Source organism: Diprion similis, chromosome 12 (assembly GCF_021155765.1).
Source record: "Diprion similis isolate iyDipSimi1 chromosome 12, iyDipSimi1.1, whole genome shotgun sequence".
NCBI lineage: Eukaryota > Metazoa > Arthropoda > Insecta > Hymenoptera > Diprionidae > Diprion > Diprion similis.
In genome coordinates, this window is record NC_060116.1 from 13,161,726 (window position 1) to 13,183,769 (window position 22,044).

At 40.8% G+C, this 22,044-nt stretch overlaps 3 protein-coding genes across 4 annotated transcripts; all 3 read left to right on the plus strand.

Annotated features, from left to right (window-relative positions):
* The first annotated feature begins 1,312 nt into the window (after positions 1 to 1,312).
* On the plus strand, positions 1,313 to 3,707 carry LOC124413717 (tRNA pseudouridine synthase A). 2 transcript variants are annotated; one of them, XM_046894493.1, is made up of 6 exons: positions 1,313 to 1,461; positions 1,760 to 2,140; positions 2,368 to 2,704; positions 2,788 to 3,043; positions 3,169 to 3,314; positions 3,432 to 3,707. In XM_046894493.1, exons 1-6 carry the CDS (start codon positions 1,410 to 1,412, stop codon positions 3,499 to 3,501), a joined length of 1,242 nt encoding a protein of 413 aa, XP_046750449.1. In that variant the 5' UTR covers positions 1,313 to 1,409; the 3' UTR covers positions 3,502 to 3,707. The 2 variants fall into 2 exon arrangements, with proteins under 2 accessions (XP_046750449.1, XP_046750450.1); XM_046894494.1 differs by having other exon boundaries at positions 1,332 to 1,461; positions 1,776 to 2,140.
* Positions 3,708 to 4,139: 432 nt separating this feature from the next.
* On the plus strand, positions 4,140 to 12,413 carry LOC124413661. Its single transcript, XM_046894382.1, has 13 exons — positions 4,140 to 4,232; positions 7,072 to 7,171; positions 7,253 to 7,543; positions 8,095 to 8,483; positions 8,627 to 8,851; positions 8,929 to 9,230; positions 9,321 to 9,654; positions 9,762 to 10,002; positions 10,179 to 10,624; positions 10,998 to 11,176; positions 11,300 to 11,629; positions 11,732 to 12,065; positions 12,151 to 12,413. Exons 1-13 carry the CDS (start codon positions 4,181 to 4,183, stop codon positions 12,390 to 12,392), a joined length of 3,465 nt encoding a protein of 1,154 aa, XP_046750338.1. The 5' UTR covers positions 4,140 to 4,180; the 3' UTR covers positions 12,393 to 12,413.
* A 2,229-nt stretch (positions 12,414 to 14,642) lies between these two features.
* LOC124413662 lies at positions 14,643 to 21,231 on the plus strand. Its single transcript, XM_046894384.1, has 12 exons — positions 14,643 to 14,873; positions 14,941 to 15,270; positions 15,949 to 16,313; positions 16,440 to 16,676; positions 16,769 to 17,070; positions 17,161 to 17,494; positions 18,260 to 18,500; positions 18,616 to 19,556; positions 19,821 to 20,042; positions 20,114 to 20,415; positions 20,509 to 20,842; positions 20,928 to 21,231. Exons 1-12 carry the CDS (start codon positions 14,731 to 14,733, stop codon positions 21,179 to 21,181), a joined length of 4,005 nt encoding a protein of 1,334 aa, XP_046750340.1. The 5' UTR covers positions 14,643 to 14,730; the 3' UTR covers positions 21,182 to 21,231.
* Positions 21,232 to 22,044: the final 813 nt, after the last annotated feature.

Here is a 22,044-nt window from a genome sequence, read left to right on the forward strand (position 1 = left end):
ACCTGGCTGGCTATGGTACAAAAACACTTTGCTCCCTACAGGTAACCAACGAAAAAGTAAGTCACAGTGACCACGACGCAAATGAGAACGAATGATGTGTGTTGGAAAAAATGGGGAAGCGTTTAGTTCGAATATAGGTAACCGGGTAGGTAAGTGGTCGTTTCGGGATCCGTCGCGTTGTTTGTGGATTGTGTGTGAGTTTTTCTTTTCAACATTTCCGCTCGGTGGTTGCGTTGGGAATCAGGCGAGGGTAGGAAGGCCGCGATGTATCGCGATGTTACTAACTTTTGAAATCCACAGCGTCAAACAATCGCAGAGATTCTCCTCCTGAAAACCAAAAAAAGATAAAATCTTTGGACTATTTATATAAGCCTATAAGCTTTTCAATCTCAACTTTATTCCATCGAATGATTCAATCATTATCAATCATTACTTCATCCGATTGATCTCTGTGATCGTCTGAATGGGCAAAACGCATCTCTGGATCATCTAGCGTTTCGTGGCACGCTAGATGAGGAGAGATGCTGAGCTCGAAGACTTCGCGTCGAAGAGGACCGCCGACCGTCACGCCACACAATAATGCATACCTTTTCCACCTTCCCTACCGGACTTGATTCGTATCTGAGAACAACAATTCGCATCGCAATGTGTCGAACTTTAGAAGACGCAGATGCGGATTGGAGGTCTACAGAAGTTTTCGACAAGTCCTAGATATTTAAGGATTTTCGAAAAATTAATTAGTCGCGCCTTTTTGCGCGTAGAATAATCACGTGAATGCGATAATCGCACGCGTCTTTTGCGGATTCATTTCGCAAACGGTCTCAGCTGTTCAATTTCGTTGAACAGTTCAGATAACGAAGTTTTTAAGTTTGACCGCGCTTTAGCGCGTCGACTTGATATTTCTCGGTTTTTAGAGAAAGCGGATCAGCATTCTTCAGTCAAAGCCTCACCATTTGCACGTTGGTTTAGTATTGATTATCAAAATGTAGAATTTTTTCTATCAACAAAAATGATTGAGGTAAAAACTGTTGAAGCAAATTACAATAAATTCATTGTAAAGTCAAGAAAAATGGGTGATTCTAGATCTTCTAGGTGAATACATCAGCCCCACTGGTACTACAGATCGCTTACTGATTTTTCATAATTGATGATGTCGGTAAGTTACCATTCAATTTTTGGGGTACACAAATCCCCATAAGGTTAGCTCTCTTCAACAGAACATGATTACCATAGACGTAGATGATTGGTTAACCGTTTTAGTTTTTCACAGTAGTTTTCCCTACACCATGGTGTAGTAGTAGTTACAAAAAGGTTGGAATGTGCTGCTCTTCACCTGAGCATGTTTTGAAGACATGTTTCCTCGCATGGCATCGAGGTGAATTTTGCACATACAGAAGCTGCGTCCACAAATGTATCGCTATATTTGCAACGACACACTTGTCAATAATCTCTGGGTGTTCCGTACGTATTAATTTATTTCATTTTATTTTACTTAATGTCAAGCCATCATCAAGCAAATAGGGTTCATAACCTATAGAATATCACCTGCTAAATGCCAATCGTAAAACTTTTTTTTTTATCGTAAACATTTCGAATCTGTTGGACTTGTTTATCGATAATAGCTGTATGCAGATTGCATGTTTCTTTACTCAGTACTCAAGTAATAGCAGTTTTGTGTTTTTTGTTACTATAATCTACGCTTTCCACACTTTGAGATATAGCTCCATTGTACGAACATGACCCGTCAACTTTTCCCTAGGATTTTTTAAATGCAGAAAAATGTTCTCAACACTGGCCGCAGCTGTCGATGAAAACATTGCTGATCCAGTTATGGATAATAAAAGGCTGATAGAAGAGCCACCCGAGGCTGATGATAATAAGAAACAAAAATTGGATAATGTCGACAGAGTGAAGAAGCGGAAAGTCGCAATGCTTTTGGGTTACATGGGAAAAAATTATTACGGTATGCAGAGAAACCCACAAATGAAAACGATAGAGGAGGACTTGATACAAGCTCTATTACAAGCAAAGCTTATTAATGATGAAGCTTTTGAAACTATACAGACAATTCAGTTTCAAAGAGCTGCCAGAACGGATAAAGGTGTTTCTGCAGCTAGGCAGGTTGTCTCTCTGAAACTACGTAAGATTAAAATACTTTTGGCAAATAAGACTGTGCATGGAATTTTTAGGGTACGTTTGTGTAGCGAGTTAGCGAATCTGCGACGTAAACATCTCTAACTCTTCGACTACTTTCAGTATCGAATATGTATACATGGCCTTGAATTATTTCATAGGCGACGTATTTACCTAGGCGAGATATTCAAAGTTATATCAAGTATTGATTCACCATTCAGATTATTTTCACAGCTGAGCATGCAAAGAAGGAAGATATAAATGCCTTTTTGCCCGAAGAAATTAGAGTTTTTGGAATAAAGAGGGTAACGAAAGGTTTCAACAGTAAAAGTAGCTGTGGTGCTCGGTCTTACATCTACACGATGCCAACTTTTGCCTTTGCAAAAAAACCGCCAGATTCCGAAGCGGTAGACGAGGAGTTTGACATTGATAAAAAAATTGAGGAGCTCTCTGTTATCAATGGTGAACCATTCTACAATTACCGGATACAGCCGGAGGTACTTGAAAAGGTCAACTCGGTGCTGAAACTGTATGAAGGAACTCATAATTTTCATAATTTTACATCAAAAATGTAAGAACAACGAGCTTATAGAATTTTCCTTTGCAGGTCTACGTTATTAGCGCGAATAACAAATGGTGAATTTTTATTCGCAGAAAACCATTGGATCCGTCTGCAATGAGATATATGATAGAGTGCTCGTGTAGCGTGCCGTTCATCAGCAACGATATGGAATTCGTTACCCTTAAGATCAAGGGGCAAAGTTTTATGTTGCACCAAATTCGAAAAATGGTCGCTTTGGTTATCGCGATTGTTAGAACTCAGACCTCTCAAGAAACATTGAATACGGCTTTTGGACAAGAGAGGCTAGACATTCCGAAGGCGCCTAGTTTAGGATTAGTTTTGGATCAGGTTCGAAATAAAGATAATAACGTGATTGATTTTTTTTTTTATTCTTTAATCGTATTTCTATTTTTACTTTCTGCACAAAATGCCTCGTTTCACTCGTTCAGTTGAATCATATTTTTCGCCACTAGGTTCACTACGACAGATATAACAAACGATACAGTTCAGATGGAATTCACGAGGCTCTGGAATGGCCAGAGGTCAATGATGAGATTGTCAAATTCAAGGAAGACTACATACTGAAGTACATCTGTGAGAGTGAACAGAGCGAAAAGTCGTATCCTTAAGGGTTTTACCAAGAATGTTTCATTTTTATTTATCCTTCATTTTATACTCTGGTTAAAGTTAGAACTTTCACCTTACATTTCCAAGATTTTCCTTAATCGAATCCTAGGATGCTTCGATGGATTGCTACACTGTGCAGACATAGCTACGATATCCGCGAAGACGGCGTTATCAGTTAATGTCATATTTCCAAATTGATTATCAATTATAATATAATAGATGCAATATACCCTGATTTAATAACACGTGTAATGTATTAAATCCTTGATATTCCGTAATCTCGTCTCATTTCTTGTTTTACATCCAAACAATTAATGTAAAGAACCGATAATAATGGAAGAGAAAATTGGTACGAACGTAAAATGTGAAAGTGAGCAATAATTTTAAGAGAATTTGTTTATTCCATATCTACTTGAAAAGGTTGACATTCACACGAAACTCATTAAGGTTAATAAGAATTAATTTCATCCAACTTGTGCATTATTGAATTACGTCTCAGCAGAGTATTGGGTAAGAGCGATTCAGAGATTGTCCCAGATGCGGGAATCATTATTAAAAAAAAAAGAATTATTTCATCGCAATGTAGAGAATGAAGTGTAAAAGCCGTATATAAATAAATTGTGTGACAGCTTGCACCTTCGGCCTTGTCTGATTTCACCGCCACGTTTGTATTGCGTTTATGCTGATTTCTTTCTCTCTTTTGCGTCGTCACGGAAACTATGTCTCCAAATTCTCTCAGTTCAGTTTGACCATTTGACTCGCGAGGGCTCGCCTTTCATATACTGGTTTCAACTCCTTGCTCCGGCAGAAGTTCGGGGCACGCCGAAAGGCGAGACAGTGTTTCATATTTTCTTCGAAATGATCCTGTTCATTAGTATTAAATTTTTGGCCGCTTTAACAACCGTCCTTGGTGAGTTGAGTGAAGTTACATTAATTGTTTAGCGATTCAAAAACGAAAGACTCCGAAGTGATAGAAACGGAAGAACGTATATTTCGGTTCATTTGATTCGGATCGCATGTAGGAATTCGCAATCTCAAAATTCAAACATTTCAAAAAACTGATGATATGAAAATTTGACCCAAGTTGAATTAATGATGGGCAATAAAAATTGGAGAATTTCTGTTCCTTCAGACATGGATCTCGACTCAATTTATCACGAAGATATGCCTCTGCAAAATTGGTATTGATTCTGATTATCAAGGATAAAAATTGAAAAAAATAGTAATTATGAAGGGCGCACGACCGCATCGGTCTTAAAAGTTGTTAAGGAATAGTAATTTGATATAAAAAAAATTTCAAAAAAGTCGAAAGATACACTCACATTCAAAAACACTGCTTAACACTTCAGACGCAAAAATCTTAATCAAAAACACTGTGAATAGTTTTTTCTGTAAAGGCCATCTCAAAACAGGGATTTTCAAAAAAAAAAAACTTTAATTTGGACCATTATTAAGAAAGTTATGAAGAAAAAAACAAAAAAAGAGCCATTTTTTCGAAAATTTGATATTTTTGTAACAAGTAATCAAAGAAAATTCAAAATCTAACTGAAAGGCTCTTGGTGAAGGGTACTAAAAAATATCAAAAAATTGACGGAATCAAAAATCATAATTTTTCGAACTGTCCGATTTGGCGTGGAACGCCCTATATTTCGGTTCTCATTTTTTATCTGATTCTTTTGACCATTTATCGTTCATGTAGTTAAAGTTTTTACAAAAGATCAGTTTCGATTAACTATTTATTAACAACTTACTTTCCAGTGTCACTAAAATGTCAAGATCGTTTGAATATTCGTGCCCGTCAGCGACGGTGGGGCTAATATTTCTCGGGGTTCTACATTCCTTTATCTGTTAGTCTTAAAGACACTTTTTTACCAGATAAGTCGTAACTCATAAACCAGAGACTCGAAAATCCGTTTGTCGATCTGACAGATGACAAGAATCCACTAAATAATTCAACAATTTAGTGGCTGCATATTGTTTTCGGTGCAAATTTCTTTCGAATTTTATAGATTTTTTTCTACGTTCAAAGACCATTTTCTCTAAGAGCGAGTTGCTCGCAACTCATTATTCCTCAAAGACTTTCGTTCCTCTCGAGAAGTAGGATTTTTTCGGATCTGAAATTTTTTTTTTCACCCCATTTGATCTTGATAATCAAGATCAATATCTCAATTTTGAAGAGGCGTAGCTTCCGCAATCTTCACCGGTCTCGACTTGCAGAATCATTGGGTCAAACGGGGACAAAGAAGTCTTTTACATCCTGTACAATGAACGTTGTATTACCTTATTTGGGATTTTTCGATTCCATGGTCATGTTTGCGGTGAAAACGAACGTATATATGCATATCGCTACCGGAGCTGACCGAATGAGGTCTTTGTTTATTGCAAGGCTCAGTTCCACGAATAAATTGGAACCTTCATACTTTAACGGCAGGGATATACCCGATCAAAATCAAATTATAATAAACCAAAATCACGAGATAGCCATCGAAAATTAAAGGACATTCAAAAAACCGGTTTGCGCACTCGCACCTCCGAGTACGTGTGTGCAGAACACATGCTCCAGGTGCGTGGGAGATACGAGTGTGTTGAAATTTTCACAAGGTGTCGAGTGAATGTAACTAGGTATATGCGAGTATTATACAACATGTCTCTGCCCTGGTGACATATGCTCTGAAAAAGGTGAGATGAGGTTATTTTTGTGTGTCATCAACGTGACTAGACGGGAAATATTCAATATAGTGAGAATATTTCCAATCAGCCAAGATTGCAGTTGGTGAAATTTCTGTGCATTTTTATTAACATGCAATACGTAAATTTAAAATTCAATGTGAAATAGCTTGCTTGGATTACGTCAATTCCATCGGCCTCGTATACTTACGAAAGTTGAGAAAGTATTTCGATAAAGCTTTGGTGTCACGTATATTTAAAAGTATTTGTCGATAGTGTAAAATTTTCAAAATCAGTGGAAAAAGATTCTATTGCAACAGAGAAGTCTGGGAAGAAAATTAAATCGGTAGAACGAAGGTCGTATAGAATATTGTTGCGATAGGAATTTCACTTCGGCTGCGGTAGTTGAGCAATAAGAATTTTTCATCTAACGCGAGTTTCCTATATTTGGAAAAAAAATTAGAATTTCATTATAACCGGTGGGCTATCAATAGTTGCGCCTACGGGGAAATATTCAATAAATTGAGACAATTTAACCGATTCAAAATTATGACAAGGTGAAGAGAACGGTAAACAATTTTATTTTCATCAACCTCAGTATCTTCTTTTTATTTGATTGCATGATATTCCGCGAAATTTCGGATTGCAACAATATTTTCTGTTTACTGGATATTTCGAAAACCGGTATAATTTAGCCTGCTTCAGTAATTTATTCATGGATACACTAAACTGCATAAATTGCATTTTACATTTTTGTTGAGGCAGTAATAAAGAGTTTTAAGCAAAAATTCGAGTCAGTAGACCATATACCAGCAGTTCGAGTGGACGTTGCAAAATCGTAAAGAAGATGGAAATTTTCGGCCTGTATTAATCGGAACCTACCTCACGGGTACACACTCGTGTCAGAAGTCGATTATTGCAACATCTTCGAATGCTGCAATATTTACTCTCGCCGCTGAACAGCAGTAGTTTTCGCTTTTAAAGCGTCGGGCCAGATTGTTGACCGTTTTCACAACATAACTGTAAAATGTCTGCGAAGATACATATTAACATATTTTATTGCGCGCTGCAATTGAATGCAGCGTTTCTCATCAGCCTTGCTGAGCCTCAATGCAATCCTCAAACCGTCGTCCACGACACGACTACCATCTTTGAATTCGACCAGGAACTCGGAATTTGCAGGTGAGATACACTTCTGGGTCACACATATTGTGTTCAGACAGATCTGAGATGGTAAATTTTTTAATTGTATAATCCCTTCAGGGATGACCAATTTGAGTGTCGAAACGGTGAATGCATCGATGATCAATTTCTGTGCGACGGAAGAGCCGACTGTTCGGATCAGAGCGACGAGACTCGGTCCGAATGCTCAAAGCCAGAACTGATTTGTCCGAGGCGATCGTATCGCTGCGATTACGGTGCCTGCGTCCACGAAAATGCGGTTTGCAACGGCGTCCGGGATTGCCTCGACAACAGCGATGAACTCCTTGCAGAGTGTCCAAGACCTTCGTTGAAACGCAGGCGTCTGATTTTCTCGAGATTTTCTGACGAAAGGTACGATCATTTGCTGCTACATGTTGTGGGATGACAGTGTTTCGGTTCTTGTGGTCAAATATGTCATCGGCTCGAAATTTCAATTAACCGTGAGACTGCCCAATAGTGTGTCTATATTTTAAATATAATCTATATTAAGTTCCCATCAGACGTAAAGGGAAAAATTTAAAAGTTGTAGTTTTGCATAAGACATGGATGCGGGGTTTTTGGGGTCACTGATAACGAATCTGTAATCAGATTTTTGAACTTTAAGATGGAGGATAAAAATCCAAAAAGTCACTCTACGCAACCATTTTGGATCCACCATTATGAATTTTGAAATTTCGAGTTCAGATTCGAGATCAGCGACGTCAAAAACCCCTGAGTACAAAGGATTGATAATTCACTCCACATCGCCTATATTTAGATTTTTCGGTGGCTTAAAGGTTAAGAAGGAAAGGATTCCTGATCCATTGTTTCCATTGTTCGCACATTCGAAATGAGTAGTAATGATTTTATCGCGTACTAGCGATCTCGCAGTAGCCGCTGAATAATCTGTGATCACTATCTAGCGATCAAGAAAAAACGCCAGCGCAACGCAAGATTCCGCGCGGAACCAGGGATCGAATAAGAGGAAGGACGCCGGTCTTACCTGGAGGCCAGACAGGAATTTCGAGGCCATTGAGACCGTCAACATCCCAAACCCCGATCAGCGATGTCAATCCATTGATATCACTGATGTACTCGTTCTGCATTGTGCCGCCGCAGCCTCTAAATGGACGATGGAGGCTTCATAGAAGATTTTGTCAGGGTGACGAAGATTGCGATATTCCTCAGGGTGTCGCGTTGAAGCCTGGTAGCCAGCTATTGTACTCCTGTGATGCGGAATTTAGAGTCAAAGGAAACACCGACGTTTTTTGTGGATCCGGAGGAAAGTGGTCGCGAATTCCAGTCTGCATAGGTAGGTACTTCGACTATATAATCTGGTCTCGCGAATGCACGAAGAAGAGACCGAGGACTTGTGAGCTCATTGTTTTCGGCTCTGGCTCATAGTTTGTTTCTATATGAGCTAATCATTTCATTAACAACGAGGACACATTTCAGCTAGCACATGCACTCCCTTGAACTCGGTTTCAAGGGCAGCTACTTGTTCCCGTTTTGGGGAACGCGTCAGCTGCTTGGCCCCCATTCTTCCACTCACAAGAGCGAAGGTTACATGCCGGGTAAATTACGGATTGGAATCGCAACCTGTGCCGACCCTCGTTGAACAGGATGTCGAATGCAATCAAAACGGAAGGTGGGAGCCGGAGCCCATTACGTGCCAACCAAGTATGACGTTAATTAAAAACTGCTGACGTAGCTCTCTTAATTTTTTTACCCATCGCAATTCTCTGTTACGATTTCAGTTTGTGGTGTGGAAAATCGTTCTGGACAGAAACGGGTTACAGTTGACGGGGTCTCCGTAGAAGCTGGGGGTTTTCCTTGGCACGCGAATCTTTGGAAAGAAATCGTAACCGCCAGAGGATCCGAGCTCGAGTTCCGGTGCAGTGCGACCATTGTTCAGCCCAACTTCGTGCTCACCGCAGCTCACTGTGTCCTCGACGAAATATCAGGGGTACAAGAAGATCCTACGGTTTTGCGGGTCACCGCTGGAAATATTTATCGAGATCCAAATGATATACCAACCGTTCCGTGGATCGTTCAGAAGGTTGTCATGATCCGTTTCACACGCTCCCTGAACATTTCTTAATGCCCAAATCGCCTGTTTACTTAATAGTGCTTAATTTTGATTCGGCAGGTAAAAAACGTGTATAGATATTGCGAGTACTATGGCCTGGTGCACAGCTACGCCTCGGACATAGCTCTGATCGAGCTGTCGCAACCTTTTGAGACATCGGCTGTAATCCTTCCCGCTTGTCTAGACGTCTCCAGTCAAAGTGAACAAAATTTCAAACTCGGTGTTGTAGGAAAGATCGATGGATTCGGTAGAAATTCTATTAAAGAATCTAGTCCGATGCTTCAAACTCTGAAAGTCAGTCATGTCTCCAACAGTGAGTGCAGAACGCCGTACAAAGGATTTGGGAACGAAGTGGTAGTCAACAATGATGAGTTTTGCGGTGCTTATTCTAACGGTAAGAACATTGCATACATGCGTGTCTTGATCTCAATTATGGATATCACGCAAGTGTGAAAGGAACAGATGATACAAGGAATCCAAATTTAACTTTCTTAATTTCAGATACGACTGTCTGTGGCTGGGACACGGGGGGTGGGTTGGTGGTAGAAAAAGACGGACTCTGGCATCTGATGGGAATTTACAGCGTGGGCCTTCGCCTTTCGGCTCCGACAACCGGCACAAATTGTCGTGACAATCCATACTCGCTATACACGAAGATATCCGCCTACATGCCGTGGATTCAGGACGTTTTCTTCCAATTGGAGCGATACAAGTCTTATCCTGTGTGCAGATTCTATGTGTAAGCTCATTCGTGATGCTTTCGAAAGCAGTTTTTACTCTCGTTTTTACATTGTTTACTTGTGGCTTTGGAATTCTACGTCAATTATTACGTGAATCAATATATTTCTGGTCTGCTCTCTTATTTTGGTATGCAATTCTACATCTCACTCTACAACTATGCAAGTTATCTTGTAACAGTCCACCGGCACTCACGACCACCGTAACGTCGACTTTGCCACCGTCCGTAACGTGGAACATGACGTGGGATACCAGCACTTCTTCAACGCCACCGCCAACGACAACGTCAACGTCAACGTCAACGCCAACGCCAACGCCAACGCCATTGCCAACGCCAATGACGACAACGACGACGACGACAACCTCCACAACCACTTCGACGCCCATTGAAATGAGAATGCCGCCAGATGTGGGAAACATGTCCTGTCTGGTACCGTCGCAACCTGCCAATGGAGAATGGAAGCTTCTCTGCCCAGAGAACGAGCGTTGCAACGTTCCTGAGGGTGCTGCACTGGGACCTGGAAGTCAGCTGGTGTACAGTTGCCTACCTGGATTTCGAATCAACGGGAGTGCTGACGTTTACTGCGGACTACAGGGACGCTGGTCATCGAAACCCACTTGCAATGGTGGGTCGCCTTACTTTTATAGAAAATAGCTTACTATGCTACTTTTTCTCTTTCCACAGCTGATCAAAAGGTTTATCTTTTTCTTTCATGATTGTATTGCTTAGTTTGGTAGCCATAATAAAGAAATGAGCATGAGAAATATAAATCTTAGTTCGTTTTCTTCCATGTGTAATTTAAGAACGCAAAAACGACGCATCAGAAGATCTATAAACAGCCATTAATGACAAAATTTGATTTTTCAATTTTCATCACAGTCTACGATTCTTCGTTATTCCTTCTAGAATCACTAAAATATCAAAGAGAGATTGTAGAGTGAAGAAGCAGGCAACTAAACAACTATTTTTAACGTGTAATTATCCGAGTAATTTTTCAGCAATCACCTGCCCCTCTCTGGAGTCTCCTTCAAGGTCAGTGTCTTGCTATCAGTTGAATCATTGGACGCCGTGCGGCTCTTCATCGTTACCAAATATCACGGCTTCACTCTCGTGTCGCTCTGCTTTCACGGAAGATGCGAGTTTACCGAACGCCGGCAGTAAATCTGTGACGTGCAACGTGAATGGCGAGTGGGAGCCCCGACCGATTACCTGCCGTCCAGGTAAGGCGACATCGACGTCTAACTTCGGACGATCACATGATCGATAACCGATTGAAACGGTCATTTGAATATTAATGCAGATCACGTGTTCCTTGAATTTGGTTTCAGTTTGTGGATTAACAAACACCGCACTCACTCCGACCGTGCTGAATGGCACCGCGGCTGATATCACAGAATTTCCGTGGCATGCGACGTTGTACAAACAAAAAAGAGCGTCTCAGGATCCTAAAGAGTTCCAGTGCGGTGCAACGATAATCCAGGAAAATCTTCTGCTGACCGCCGCTCATTGCGTTTATAATGATGCATTCAATACGGTTGAGGAACCTGAAAAATTTCACGTGGTTACCGGAAACAAGTTCCGTGATTATGACTCTAAGCTTCACGATTCGAGGGTAGTTCAGAAAGCTGCGGTTAGTATCGTAATAATGCCGATTTTTTGTTACGGATTATACATACCTACATTAATTTCATAGTATCTGTATTTAATAACTTTTCCGGCTCTTTTCACTCAGGTGAAGAACATCTACGTCCCTTGCTCGTACCGAGGACTCGAGGGCAATTATAATTCCGACATCGCGATCATCGAGTTGCGCATGCCGTTTCAATTGTCCGGTATTTTAATCCCGGCTTGTATGGATGTCTTGGGTAACAACGAGCAGATACTGGAAACCGGATCGGTCGGAAGATTTGCTGGATTTGGTAGAACGCAAACTGGCTTGTCAAGCGCAACCCTTTTGACTACGAAAATCCCCTACGTATCTTACAGGCAGTGCAAAATGTCCGACAGTCCCGAGGAAAACATAGCGTTGATAGGAAACGACAAGTTCTGTGGCGGAAACCGAGATGGTTGTACAATCAAATTGCTGTTTATGTATATTATTTATAAAATTGTACACAGGAAGAAGAAATTCTGATTGTAATTAAATTACAGGGACGGGAGCTGTTTGCCAAGGTGACAGCGGTGGTGGTCTGGTATTCGAAGCTGAGGGAAAGTGGAATGTTATGGGAATTTTGAGCGTCAATTTAGGGACAGATACGTCGAACGGAGAGAGAACCTGCGACGGTAAAACCTACTCCCTTTACACCAAGGTTTCCAGTCATATGTCGTGGATTCGGCATGTCATGTATAACATAGAGCATTCCAAAACTTCCGAGTCCTGCGGTAGCGAGTAGTACTTGTGCGTATATTTATACAGCAATGACCAATGAGACGTAAAGTAGCGAATACATACTTGTAACGGCCTAAAAAATAATCTAATATATACGATCAAAGTTGAATTTTTAAATAAAATACGAAAGAGATACCCACCAAATGTTTTCATTCCTAGTAAATCTGAAACCATTACGGTACACACAGTTTTGATTAATATTGGAAATTTCACCATACACACACACACACACACACTCATACTTCGAAAACAACGAAGTTTTCTCCTCAGCGGTAGACCAAGTTTTACCAATAAATTGAAATTTTCACATTTTATCCGTATAAGTATACAATATTAAATTGAATTTAATACTTTGCGACAGCTGATTTAAATAAATAATTCAATTATGTTCGAATTCAAATTGTTACAATAAACCTGCTAGGTCTAAAAGCGCTTTGCACGTGCTGAATTGCTCCAATTACACACACACAAAGAAAGTGAACGTAGGCTTAGTGAGGATTTGTGGGGAAAATTTTAAAACGTAATCTCGGAGCCCACAAAGTAAGCCCTCCTCCGGATATTCTGATTTTTATTAAAAACAAAGGAAGAAAACATTTTCCGATCAAAAATGGCGAGGAAAAGGAAAATTAGGGAGGATTTTCCGGAACCGCGAGCTGGTATAACGCCATGGCGAACGGATAATTATACGATTCGTACAAGTTTATGGCTGGCTGATGACTAACGTTGTGAACATTTAAAGGATATGACTAAGGATGAAACCGGCGGGTTGAGAGGCGGTAAACCGAGGTTTAGATGCGTCAGTGACCCCGGAAATTCCCATATACTTGACCCTGGATTGTTCGGCTGAGAATGAACGGATTTAGTCACCACCTGTGTGCAGTGTGAAACGTATGGATTTGTGCGAATATGGATGGCGGGGAATTTAACATCAGTAATTGCATTATTCCCATGAGCGCTGAAAATGTGTGACTTTGTGGTATTTCGCTTCAATAGATTTTTTTTTGGTCCAGGCTAATTCAGTATTACCAGTAATATTGTCGCGATATTGTAAAATTAAAACGAAACACAATTCACTTGTTTCTTTTTAATTTTGAAGCGATTCAAGGTAAAATATTGCTATTCAAGCCATTTCGTTTGTAAGTTAAATGTTTTTCTTCGGTTACTGAGATAACACATGCGATCGCAGTTTACGAAAATATTGATACGATGAACACTCAATACACGAGTACGTCCTCGTAATAAAATTAATAATCAGTATCTATTTTTGGCCGACTAAATTCTGTAATGGACATGAAAACCGGTTAATAGTTTCGCGCCTTTACTAGCAGGTGTATTACCTGCGATACATACCTACGATATGTGGAATACTGTGGATCGCGTGCGAGGGGACTCACGAATCTATTGGAATTCCATAGAATTATAACCGGTGAGTTTAGGTAGATACGGAGATGAGCGTTATTTATTGTATCATGATAGGTATATAAGCACAGAAAATGTCAAGGCGAATATTTTTTATGTGTTTCATCGACGCGGTTAAAGGTGAAATGGCTAATCTTAGGCTACGTTATATTAGCCAGAGTCGCTGCACGTGTCTTCAGCATTTGGTTTTTGTCACGCAATACCAAGATTTAAAGTTCGATATGAATGGCTTTACTTACGGACCACATTATTTACTTCAGCGTTGTATTGCGAAAAGTTATTAAATATTCACATCTTGATATATAGATTTATCGATGTCGTTGTGCGGTGTTTCGGTAAAACTTGAATGTCACGTACGTTAGAACATTTTTCAACTACAGAAAATCTATAGAGAATTCATCATAAATTCAGATGATTCGACCGATTCGAAGCTTACGGCGAGCTGATAGAAATTACGAAAAACTTTTTCCCGATTTCAGTTTCTTTCTTTTATCTCAACCGAAAGATGATTCCTCATGGGCCTTGAGAGTTCGCATTATAGTTTATAACGAATGCTTTCGTTAACTAAGAATATTCAAGAACCGGTATATTAACGTGTGCTTTCGTTAATACATTTATACACAGGTTGCGTGTGTAAGTGTCGGTTTGGGGCAGTATAAATTAGACTTTCGCACAAAAACTCTGATCAGTAGATGAACGGTGGCTGTAGTTTTGAGTAGGCATAGCAAATTCCTCATATAATTCGCGTATAATGTAATAATCCATAACTACATAATTACATGCATTCCAGTCTAGTCTCGTATTGAAATAAATTTCTTTATTGGAATGCAATTGATGTTATTACCGCCGGACAGTGGTAGTTTTCACTTTCAAAACGACGCGGCGGATTGTCGCTTTGCCAAACTTGCCGATCGTCCGCAACGATGACGCTGAAGATATTCTATTTCGCACTGCATTTAAATGCAGTATTTCTCGTCAGCTTTGCTAGGCCTGATTGCATTCCTGAAATTGCCGTCGCCGATAGCAAAGCTCTGGTTGAGGTCGTCGACGTTGTCAAGATTTGCCAGTAAGACACACATTCAAATCGATATTGTCACGGTGATCGAGGTTTTTTAATTGTGTAATCTCTTCAGGGATGGCCAATTTGAATGTCGAAACGGTGAATGCATCGAGGATCTATTTCTGTGCGACGGAGAAGCCGATTGTTCAGACCAGAGCGACGAGACTCGGTTCGAATGCTCAAAGCCAAAATTCTCATGTTCGGATTCGGAATTTCGCTGCGATTACGGCGCCTGTGTCAACAAGGATGCGGTTTGCAATGGCGTCAAGGATTGCCTCGACAACAGCGATGAACTCCTTGCAGAGTGTTCAAAACCTGCGCAGCAACGCGAGTTGTTAATTCACGTGAGAATTAATGACGCGGCAGTGAACGATTACGTTGAAACGCATGAAAATTTGCCTCGGTAATTGAATTAACGTTTTTCTTACATTTCGGTAATTTAGTAACATCCAAAAACACCTTGCATATGGCTAAGATTTTTCGATTTTCGTATTAAATGATGTAAAATTTTGTGATTTTCGGTATATCTAATTGTTAAATTGAACATTTTATGGGATTCTATCATTAAGCTTAAAATCACTTCAAACCATCAAATTTTTAACAAAAAAGTAAATTTTCTTAGACAGTACCATCACTTCACTTCAATCTCATGTTTTTTTTTTCAAATACAAATATTTTTTAAATCGATGGAAACTTGTGTTAAAAGTAATTTCTTACCCTAGTTACGAATCATTGTATTTTACTGCAAAAGTAGCAAGTGGAAGGCCTTGAAAAATAATATCCCGTCCAAAAACACGTTTTGAAGCTAAAAAAAGAGAATTCTTGAAAAAATATACTTTGTTTGCTTTTATCAATAACTAAAATCTTTATCAGTTTTTTTTTTTATTGAACCAAAGCCAATTACAAGAATCTCAAAAAAAAAACATTCCTTCTGATTCCTTATTCAATTCTGAAGATGAAAAATTTTCTTTTTCTTAATAACGGACCGATTTTTCTAAATATTCCGGACGACGCCGCACAAATAATTCTAAGAAAAAGCGATTCAGCAGCAGCACTTGAACAATTCTTGATCATTATCTAGCAAAGAAGAAACAAAGCCACGGCATCGTAAGATTATTTACCAAGTCAAGCGTCCAATAAGATACGGGAAGCCGGTATACGCGAACAAAATCGACAATCCGGAACCAACGACGTCGGTGAGCGTTTTGCCGCTGGAGCGGTCGAATTACACGCTCTGTGTTGTGCCGCCGCAGCCTCCAAACGGACAATGGAGGCTTCACAGTGATTTCTGCCACGGAAAGAAAGACTGCGATATTCCTCAGAATATCGCATTGAAGCCTGGTAGCCGGCTGGTATATTGGTGTGACACAGATTTCGGAATCAGAGGAGACGCCGACGTTTATTGTGGAGCCGGAGGAAGTTGGTCATCAATTCCCGAGTGCATCGGTGAGTAGATGGATTTGACAGACTAGACTGACTAAATTTAAGAGTTCAAGGACGAAAGCATGCAAGCTCGTTGCTTTCGACTTTGGCTTAGTTTCCACGTCAACTTCCGTTTTCGTTAACAATGAGGACATGTTTCAGTCACCACATGCCCACCCTTGAACTCGATTTCGAGAGCAGCTACTTGTTCTCGTGATGGGGAGCGCGTCAGCTGCCAGACCTCCATTTCTCCACGTACAAGGGCGAAGGTTACGTGCCGGGTAAATTATGGACTGGAATCGAACCCAGTGCCGACCGTTATTGAACAGGATATCGAGTGCAACCAGGACGGAAGGTGGGAGCCGGAGCCAATTACATGCCGTCCAAGTATGAAGTCAATTGAAAATAGAAATTAGAGTATCAAAGTCCTTTTCGCTTTAATTATTATAAATATTGCAATTTTACTGCGGCGGTTTCAGTTTGTGGACTGGAGAATCCTTTCAGTCGGAAGCAGGAGACAGTAAACAATGTCTCCATAGAAGCCGGAGGTTTTCCTTGGCACGCCAATCTCTGGAGGGAAGTAAATTCTGGAGAGAAAGTCGATTACGAGTTTCGGTGTAGTGCGACCATTGTTCGACCCAACTTCGTGCTGACCGCGGCTTATTGTGTCGTCAGCGACATATCGGGGGTCTCCGAAAACCCTGAGCGTCTCCGGGTCACAGCGGGAAATGTTTATCGAGATATAAATGATCTCGAAACTGCTTCATGGATCGTTCAAAAGGTTGTGATGATCACTTTCGTACACTTTCTGGTTATATTTCAGTGCCCGATGACCTTTTATTCTTCACGGTTTTCATTTTTCATTTGATAGGTGAAAAATGTGTACAGAAATTGCGGGAACATGAGCTTTTTTCTCGACGATGTCTCGGACATAGCGCTGATCGAGTTGTCGGAGCCATTTCAGTTCTCGACTCAAATACTTCCCGTTTGTTTGGACGACTCGTGGCGAAGTGAAGCAATTTTTGAATCCGGCGGGACAGGAAAGATCGATGGATTCGGTATAAACTCCGTTACAGCATCTAGCCCTGTGCTTCAAATTGCAAACGTCAGTTACGCGTTAAACAACGAGTGTAGAATGCCGTACAACGACTCTGGAATTGAAGTGATAATCAAGAACGATGAATTTTGCGGTGCTTATTCTAACGGTGGGTACATGAATATCCTACAAACCTGTACGTAGCCAGGGTGATCCTTATTTAAGGTGTTGACAAATTTTGTTCGGGCCACCCCTCAAATCGACTCCAAGTAATTCGAAAACAATTCCTCAATTTTTTTAGATATTTATCTCAACTCTAGCCCGTACCTCTGAGAGGGTGAATTGCCTTATTTAAAATACACGCATTTCAGCTACATTCTCAGTACGAATTTTATTGTAAGAGTAAAAGTATTCAAAAGAATCTGTAACTGCAAAATTTTTTTTGGCATTAGCGCTGCTATCTGAGAAAAAAACTTGAAGTGAACGTACCAGGTAATCTCAACGAATTGTACACCCTTTAAAACTGACTGTTTGTTTCATTTAGAGGATGTTCAATTCGTCTAGTTTGCCTGGGACGATGATGTCAATTTTTTTTTAAAGTATGATAGCATCAATGCCCACTAAAATTTTGCAGTTACAGAATTTTTTTCAACATTATTACTCTAACAATAAAATTTATTTTGAGAATGTTGCTGAAATACGTGTATTTCAAATCGGAAAATCCACCCTCTCAGAATCTAGAGTTGAGATAAAAGTCTGAGAAAATAAGGAATTTTTTTTCAATTGTTTAGAATAGATTTGTGGGGTGGTCCAAAATAAATTCGTTAACACAATAAACAAGGGAAAACCCTCGTATGTACTGAACTCAATTAACGAAATCACATCAATGGGACAGGGAGGAGGGAGATGTCATGCTGAATTCTGATAATTTCAGAAACGACGGTGTGTGACTGGGATACGGGGGGTGGACTCGTCGTGCAAAAAAGTGGACTGTGGCATCTTGTAGGAATCTATAGTGCGGGACTTCGCCCAAGTTTGGTGGACGCACCGAGCACAAACTGTGGTGACAATCCCTACTCGCTGTACACTAAGGTGTCCGCCTACATACCGTGGATTCAAGACGTTTTCTTCAAGTTGGAGCGATACAAATCTTACCCTGTGTGCAGTTTCTACATGTAAGCTCTTTCCTTACAATTTTTTGGGCTTTTGGGAAAAGATTTCTCTTCTATTATCTGTCTTCTTTATCTTCGTATATCGCACTGTATGGATGCTTAATTTGTTTTGAAACAGCCCACCGCAGATCCAGCTGCAGCAAAACATTATTAAACCCATAAGACCAGCCTCATCACCGTCAAATGCTGGCAATCCCATAAGACCAGCCTCAGCACCGTCAAATGCTGGCAATCCCATAAGACCAGCCTCATCACTGCGAAATGCTGGCAATTCCATAACATCAGCCCCATCATCGCCAAATGCTGGCAATCCCATAACACCAGTCCCATTACTGCCAAATGCTGCCAATCCCATAACATCAGCTCCATCACCGCCAAATGCTGCCAATCCCATAACACCAGTACCATCACCACCAAATGCTGGCAATCCCATAACACCAACCCCATCACTGCCAAATGCTGGCAATTCCATAACACCATCCCCATCACTGCCAAATGCTGGCAATTCCATAACACCAACCCCATCACCACCAAATGCTGGCAATCCCATAACACCAACCCCATCACTGCCAAATGCTGGCAATTCCATAACACCAACCCCATCACCACCAAATGCTGGCAATCCCATAACACCAACCCCATCACTGCCAAATGCTGCCAATCCCATGACACCAACCCCATCACTGCCAAATGCTGGCAATTCCATAACACCAGCCCCATCACCCAATCCCATAACATCGGTCAGGCCGTCACCGTCGCCAGCGAAGTCGCCGATGATGATGACGATGATGATGCCAAACCCAGATTTGGTTAAAACGCAAATTCCGCAATATGCGCAGAGCGTATCCTGCGCGATACCACCACAGCCTACCAATGGGAACTATAAGTCTCATTCGTCTCTCTGCGGGGGGAAAACGGATTGCACTCTTCCCGAGGGTGCTGCACTGAAACCCGGAAGTCAGCTGGTATACAGTTGCCTACCTGGATTTCGAATCAATGGGAGTGCTGACGTTTTTTGCGGACTGAACGGAAACTGGTCAGCTATCCCAACCTGCACGGGTGAGTCAAAACTCTTTGTACATTGAATATAGAACGCTGTGGGGGATCTAAAGGTTCTAATTCTTATTCTTTCATGAAAGTAATAAGCATCAGAAAAACGCAACGTAAATGTATGCGAGAAGGACCTCCATTCTAGCCAGAGTTTGCGACTCTCCATGATTTCTGCTGAAATAAAAGATATAACTCTAAGACATTTTACGGAAAGGGTACAGGATCTATGTAAATATTTGCTTTTAATGCCTGATTGATTGGAATATTTCACAGCGATCACCTGCCCCTCGCTGGATTCCGCATCGACGATAATGTCTTGCTTTCGGTCGAATCGTTACAAGCGGTGCAACTCTACTGAGTTACCAGATACCACGGCTGTACTCCAATGTCGACCTGCTTATACCGAGGATGCGAGTCTTGCCATGGCTGGTAATAAACATGTGAAATGTAACGCGAACGGCCAGTGGGAGCCCAAACCTATCTCTTGCCTTCCAAGTAAGCAGCAACGATTCGACGCCTAAATTTTTAGTAGATTCAACTCACGCATCCTTTGAATTTGGTTTCAGTGTGCGGAATAACTAACACTCAGTTCACCCCGACCGTGCTGAGAGGACACTCCGCTAAAATCTCACAATTCCCCTGGCACGCTACGTTGTACAAGCAAGAGAAGCCGCCCGATGGTCCCAAGATGTTTCAATGTGGTGGAACGATAATCCAAAACAACCTCGTCCTTACCGCCGCCCATTGTGTTTATGACGATAAATTCAAGACGGTTGAATTACCTGGAAAGTTTTACGTTGTCACTGGAAACGTATTCCAAGATTACGATTCTTCGTTTCACGATCAACGGGTAGTTCAGAAAGCTATGGTTAGTAGCATAACAGTGGACCTTCTTAGCGAATATATATACGTTTTGGTGTTCCTTCGGTAATAACTTTACACGGTTTTGTTTCTTTATCAGGTTAAAAGCATCCACGTCCCTTGTGAGTATTTCGGCTTGAACGGTAATTACAATTCTGACATCGCGATCATCGAATTGCGGGGCTCGTTTCAACTCTCCGGAATCTTAATCCCAGCCTGCATGGATGTAGTCGGTAACAACGAGCAGCTATTGGAGCCTGGCTCGATTGCAAAAATAGCTGGATTTGGTGGAACAGAAAGTAGCGTGACGAGCGCAAGTCTATTGACTACGAATATCTCCTACGTATCTTATAGCGAGTGCAAAATGGCTGACAGTACCCAGGAAAACGTAGGGCTTATATCGAACGACAAGTTCTGCGGCAAAGGCCAAAACGGTACTAAAATATACGGTTACTAAGTTTTAATTCCACGAGACGGCTCAGAAGCGGAAGACATTTCATTCCATTTGATTAATTCCAGGGGCGGCCGTTTGCCAAGGAGACAGCGGTGGTGGTCTGGTGTTTCAGAGTGATGGAAGGTGGCACGTCATGGGAGTTTTGAGCGTCAATTTGGGGGCGAGCACCTTGAACGGCGAGAAAACCTGCATCCCTAACTCTTACGCCCTCTACACCAAGGTTCTCACCTACATGTCGTGGATTCGGAGCGTGATGAACAGTCTACAAAAATTTGAGGCTTACACGTCGTGCGAATTTGATACAAACACCATTACGTGAATTGACAAAACTTCAGATCAGACGGTGGAAAATATGTGTGAACCGCGATAAGACCTACCTCCGTAGATTAAATACCAAAAACACTTATCAAGTTTGTTTGGGGTTGCGATATGTGGACATATCTATAGATAATAGGCTTTTAAAAGGCTCGCAAGTACCGCACATTCGGTGATTTGTTATTTACGGATTCAAAACCCCGTGAACGATACACGGGTAGGGACGAAATAAATCATTGATTTCACGCCTGTGTGGAAACTCTTAAGTATTTCGAATACAGCGGAATGGCTGTACTGCATATGACAGCCAAATTAAAAGAAAAATAAAAATTTAGTATTTTGTGGCATTCTTTTAATAATGTAATAGAAAATCATTTAGAAATTAATATGACGTTGCGTTGGAAATGATTTTTAGGGATGATTGTAAAGTTAAGGGTCTATCTTCTATCTATCTTCGAAAAAGTTTTCCGTGACTTAGTAATAAGGTTTCATCAGTCACCCAATCGTTCTCTTGGCATGATGTAAAAAGTTTTCATGCGGGTTTATAGAAACAATCTTCTGAATAAAATGAACCACTGTAGATTAAATTCGAAACAATTTACTTGACTTTTCATCGTTTGGAAGAGATTTGAAATAAAAAACTGGTGTCGTTGATTGGAAGTTGAGTGTATTTTTATTTTTGTATTCTTTCTCAGGTAAAACATCCGATGTAGCTTACGAAAATATTAATATGATAAGTACTCAATATACGATTACCTATTTCGTAAGAAAATTAATATTGCGTAACAAACGCTTTTAAAGGACTCACAAACCGGTTTAAGTATATATTCGCGTCTATTCGCGTTGATGTATATACCGATGTGGAAT

Bases quoted from the DNA above. Each gene is read 5' to 3' on its own strand.
- LOC124413717 (XM_046894493.1), top strand. From the start codon at position 1,410: ATGTATCGCTATATTTGCAACGACACACTTGTCAATAATCTCTGGGTG. The intron at 1,462-1,759 runs GTACGTATTAAT...ACTTTTCCCTAG, and splicing joins CAATAATCTCTGGGTGTTCC to GATTTTTTAAATGCAGAAAA. The intron at 2,705-2,787 runs GTAAGAACAACG...TTTTATTCGCAG, and splicing joins CATAATTTTACATCAAAAAT to AAAACCATTGGATCCGTCTG.
- LOC124413661 (XM_046894382.1), top strand. From the start codon at position 4,181: ATGATCCTGTTCATTAGTATTAAATTTTTGGCCGCTTTAACAACCGTC. The intron at 7,544-8,094 runs GTACGATCATTT...ATCACTATCTAG, and splicing joins TCGAGATTTTCTGACGAAAG to CGATCAAGAAAAAACGCCAG. The intron at 9,231-9,320 runs GTTGTCATGATC...TTGATTCGGCAG, and splicing joins TTCCGTGGATCGTTCAGAAG to GTAAAAAACGTGTATAGATA.
- LOC124413662 (XM_046894384.1), top strand. From the start codon at position 14,731: ATGACGCTGAAGATATTCTATTTCGCACTGCATTTAAATGCAGTATTT. The intron at 16,677-16,768 runs GTATGAAGTCAA...CGGCGGTTTCAG, and splicing joins GCCAATTACATGCCGTCCAA to TTTGTGGACTGGAGAATCCT. The intron at 20,416-20,508 runs GTTAGTAGCATA...TTTCTTTATCAG, and splicing joins GGGTAGTTCAGAAAGCTATG to GTTAAAAGCATCCACGTCCC.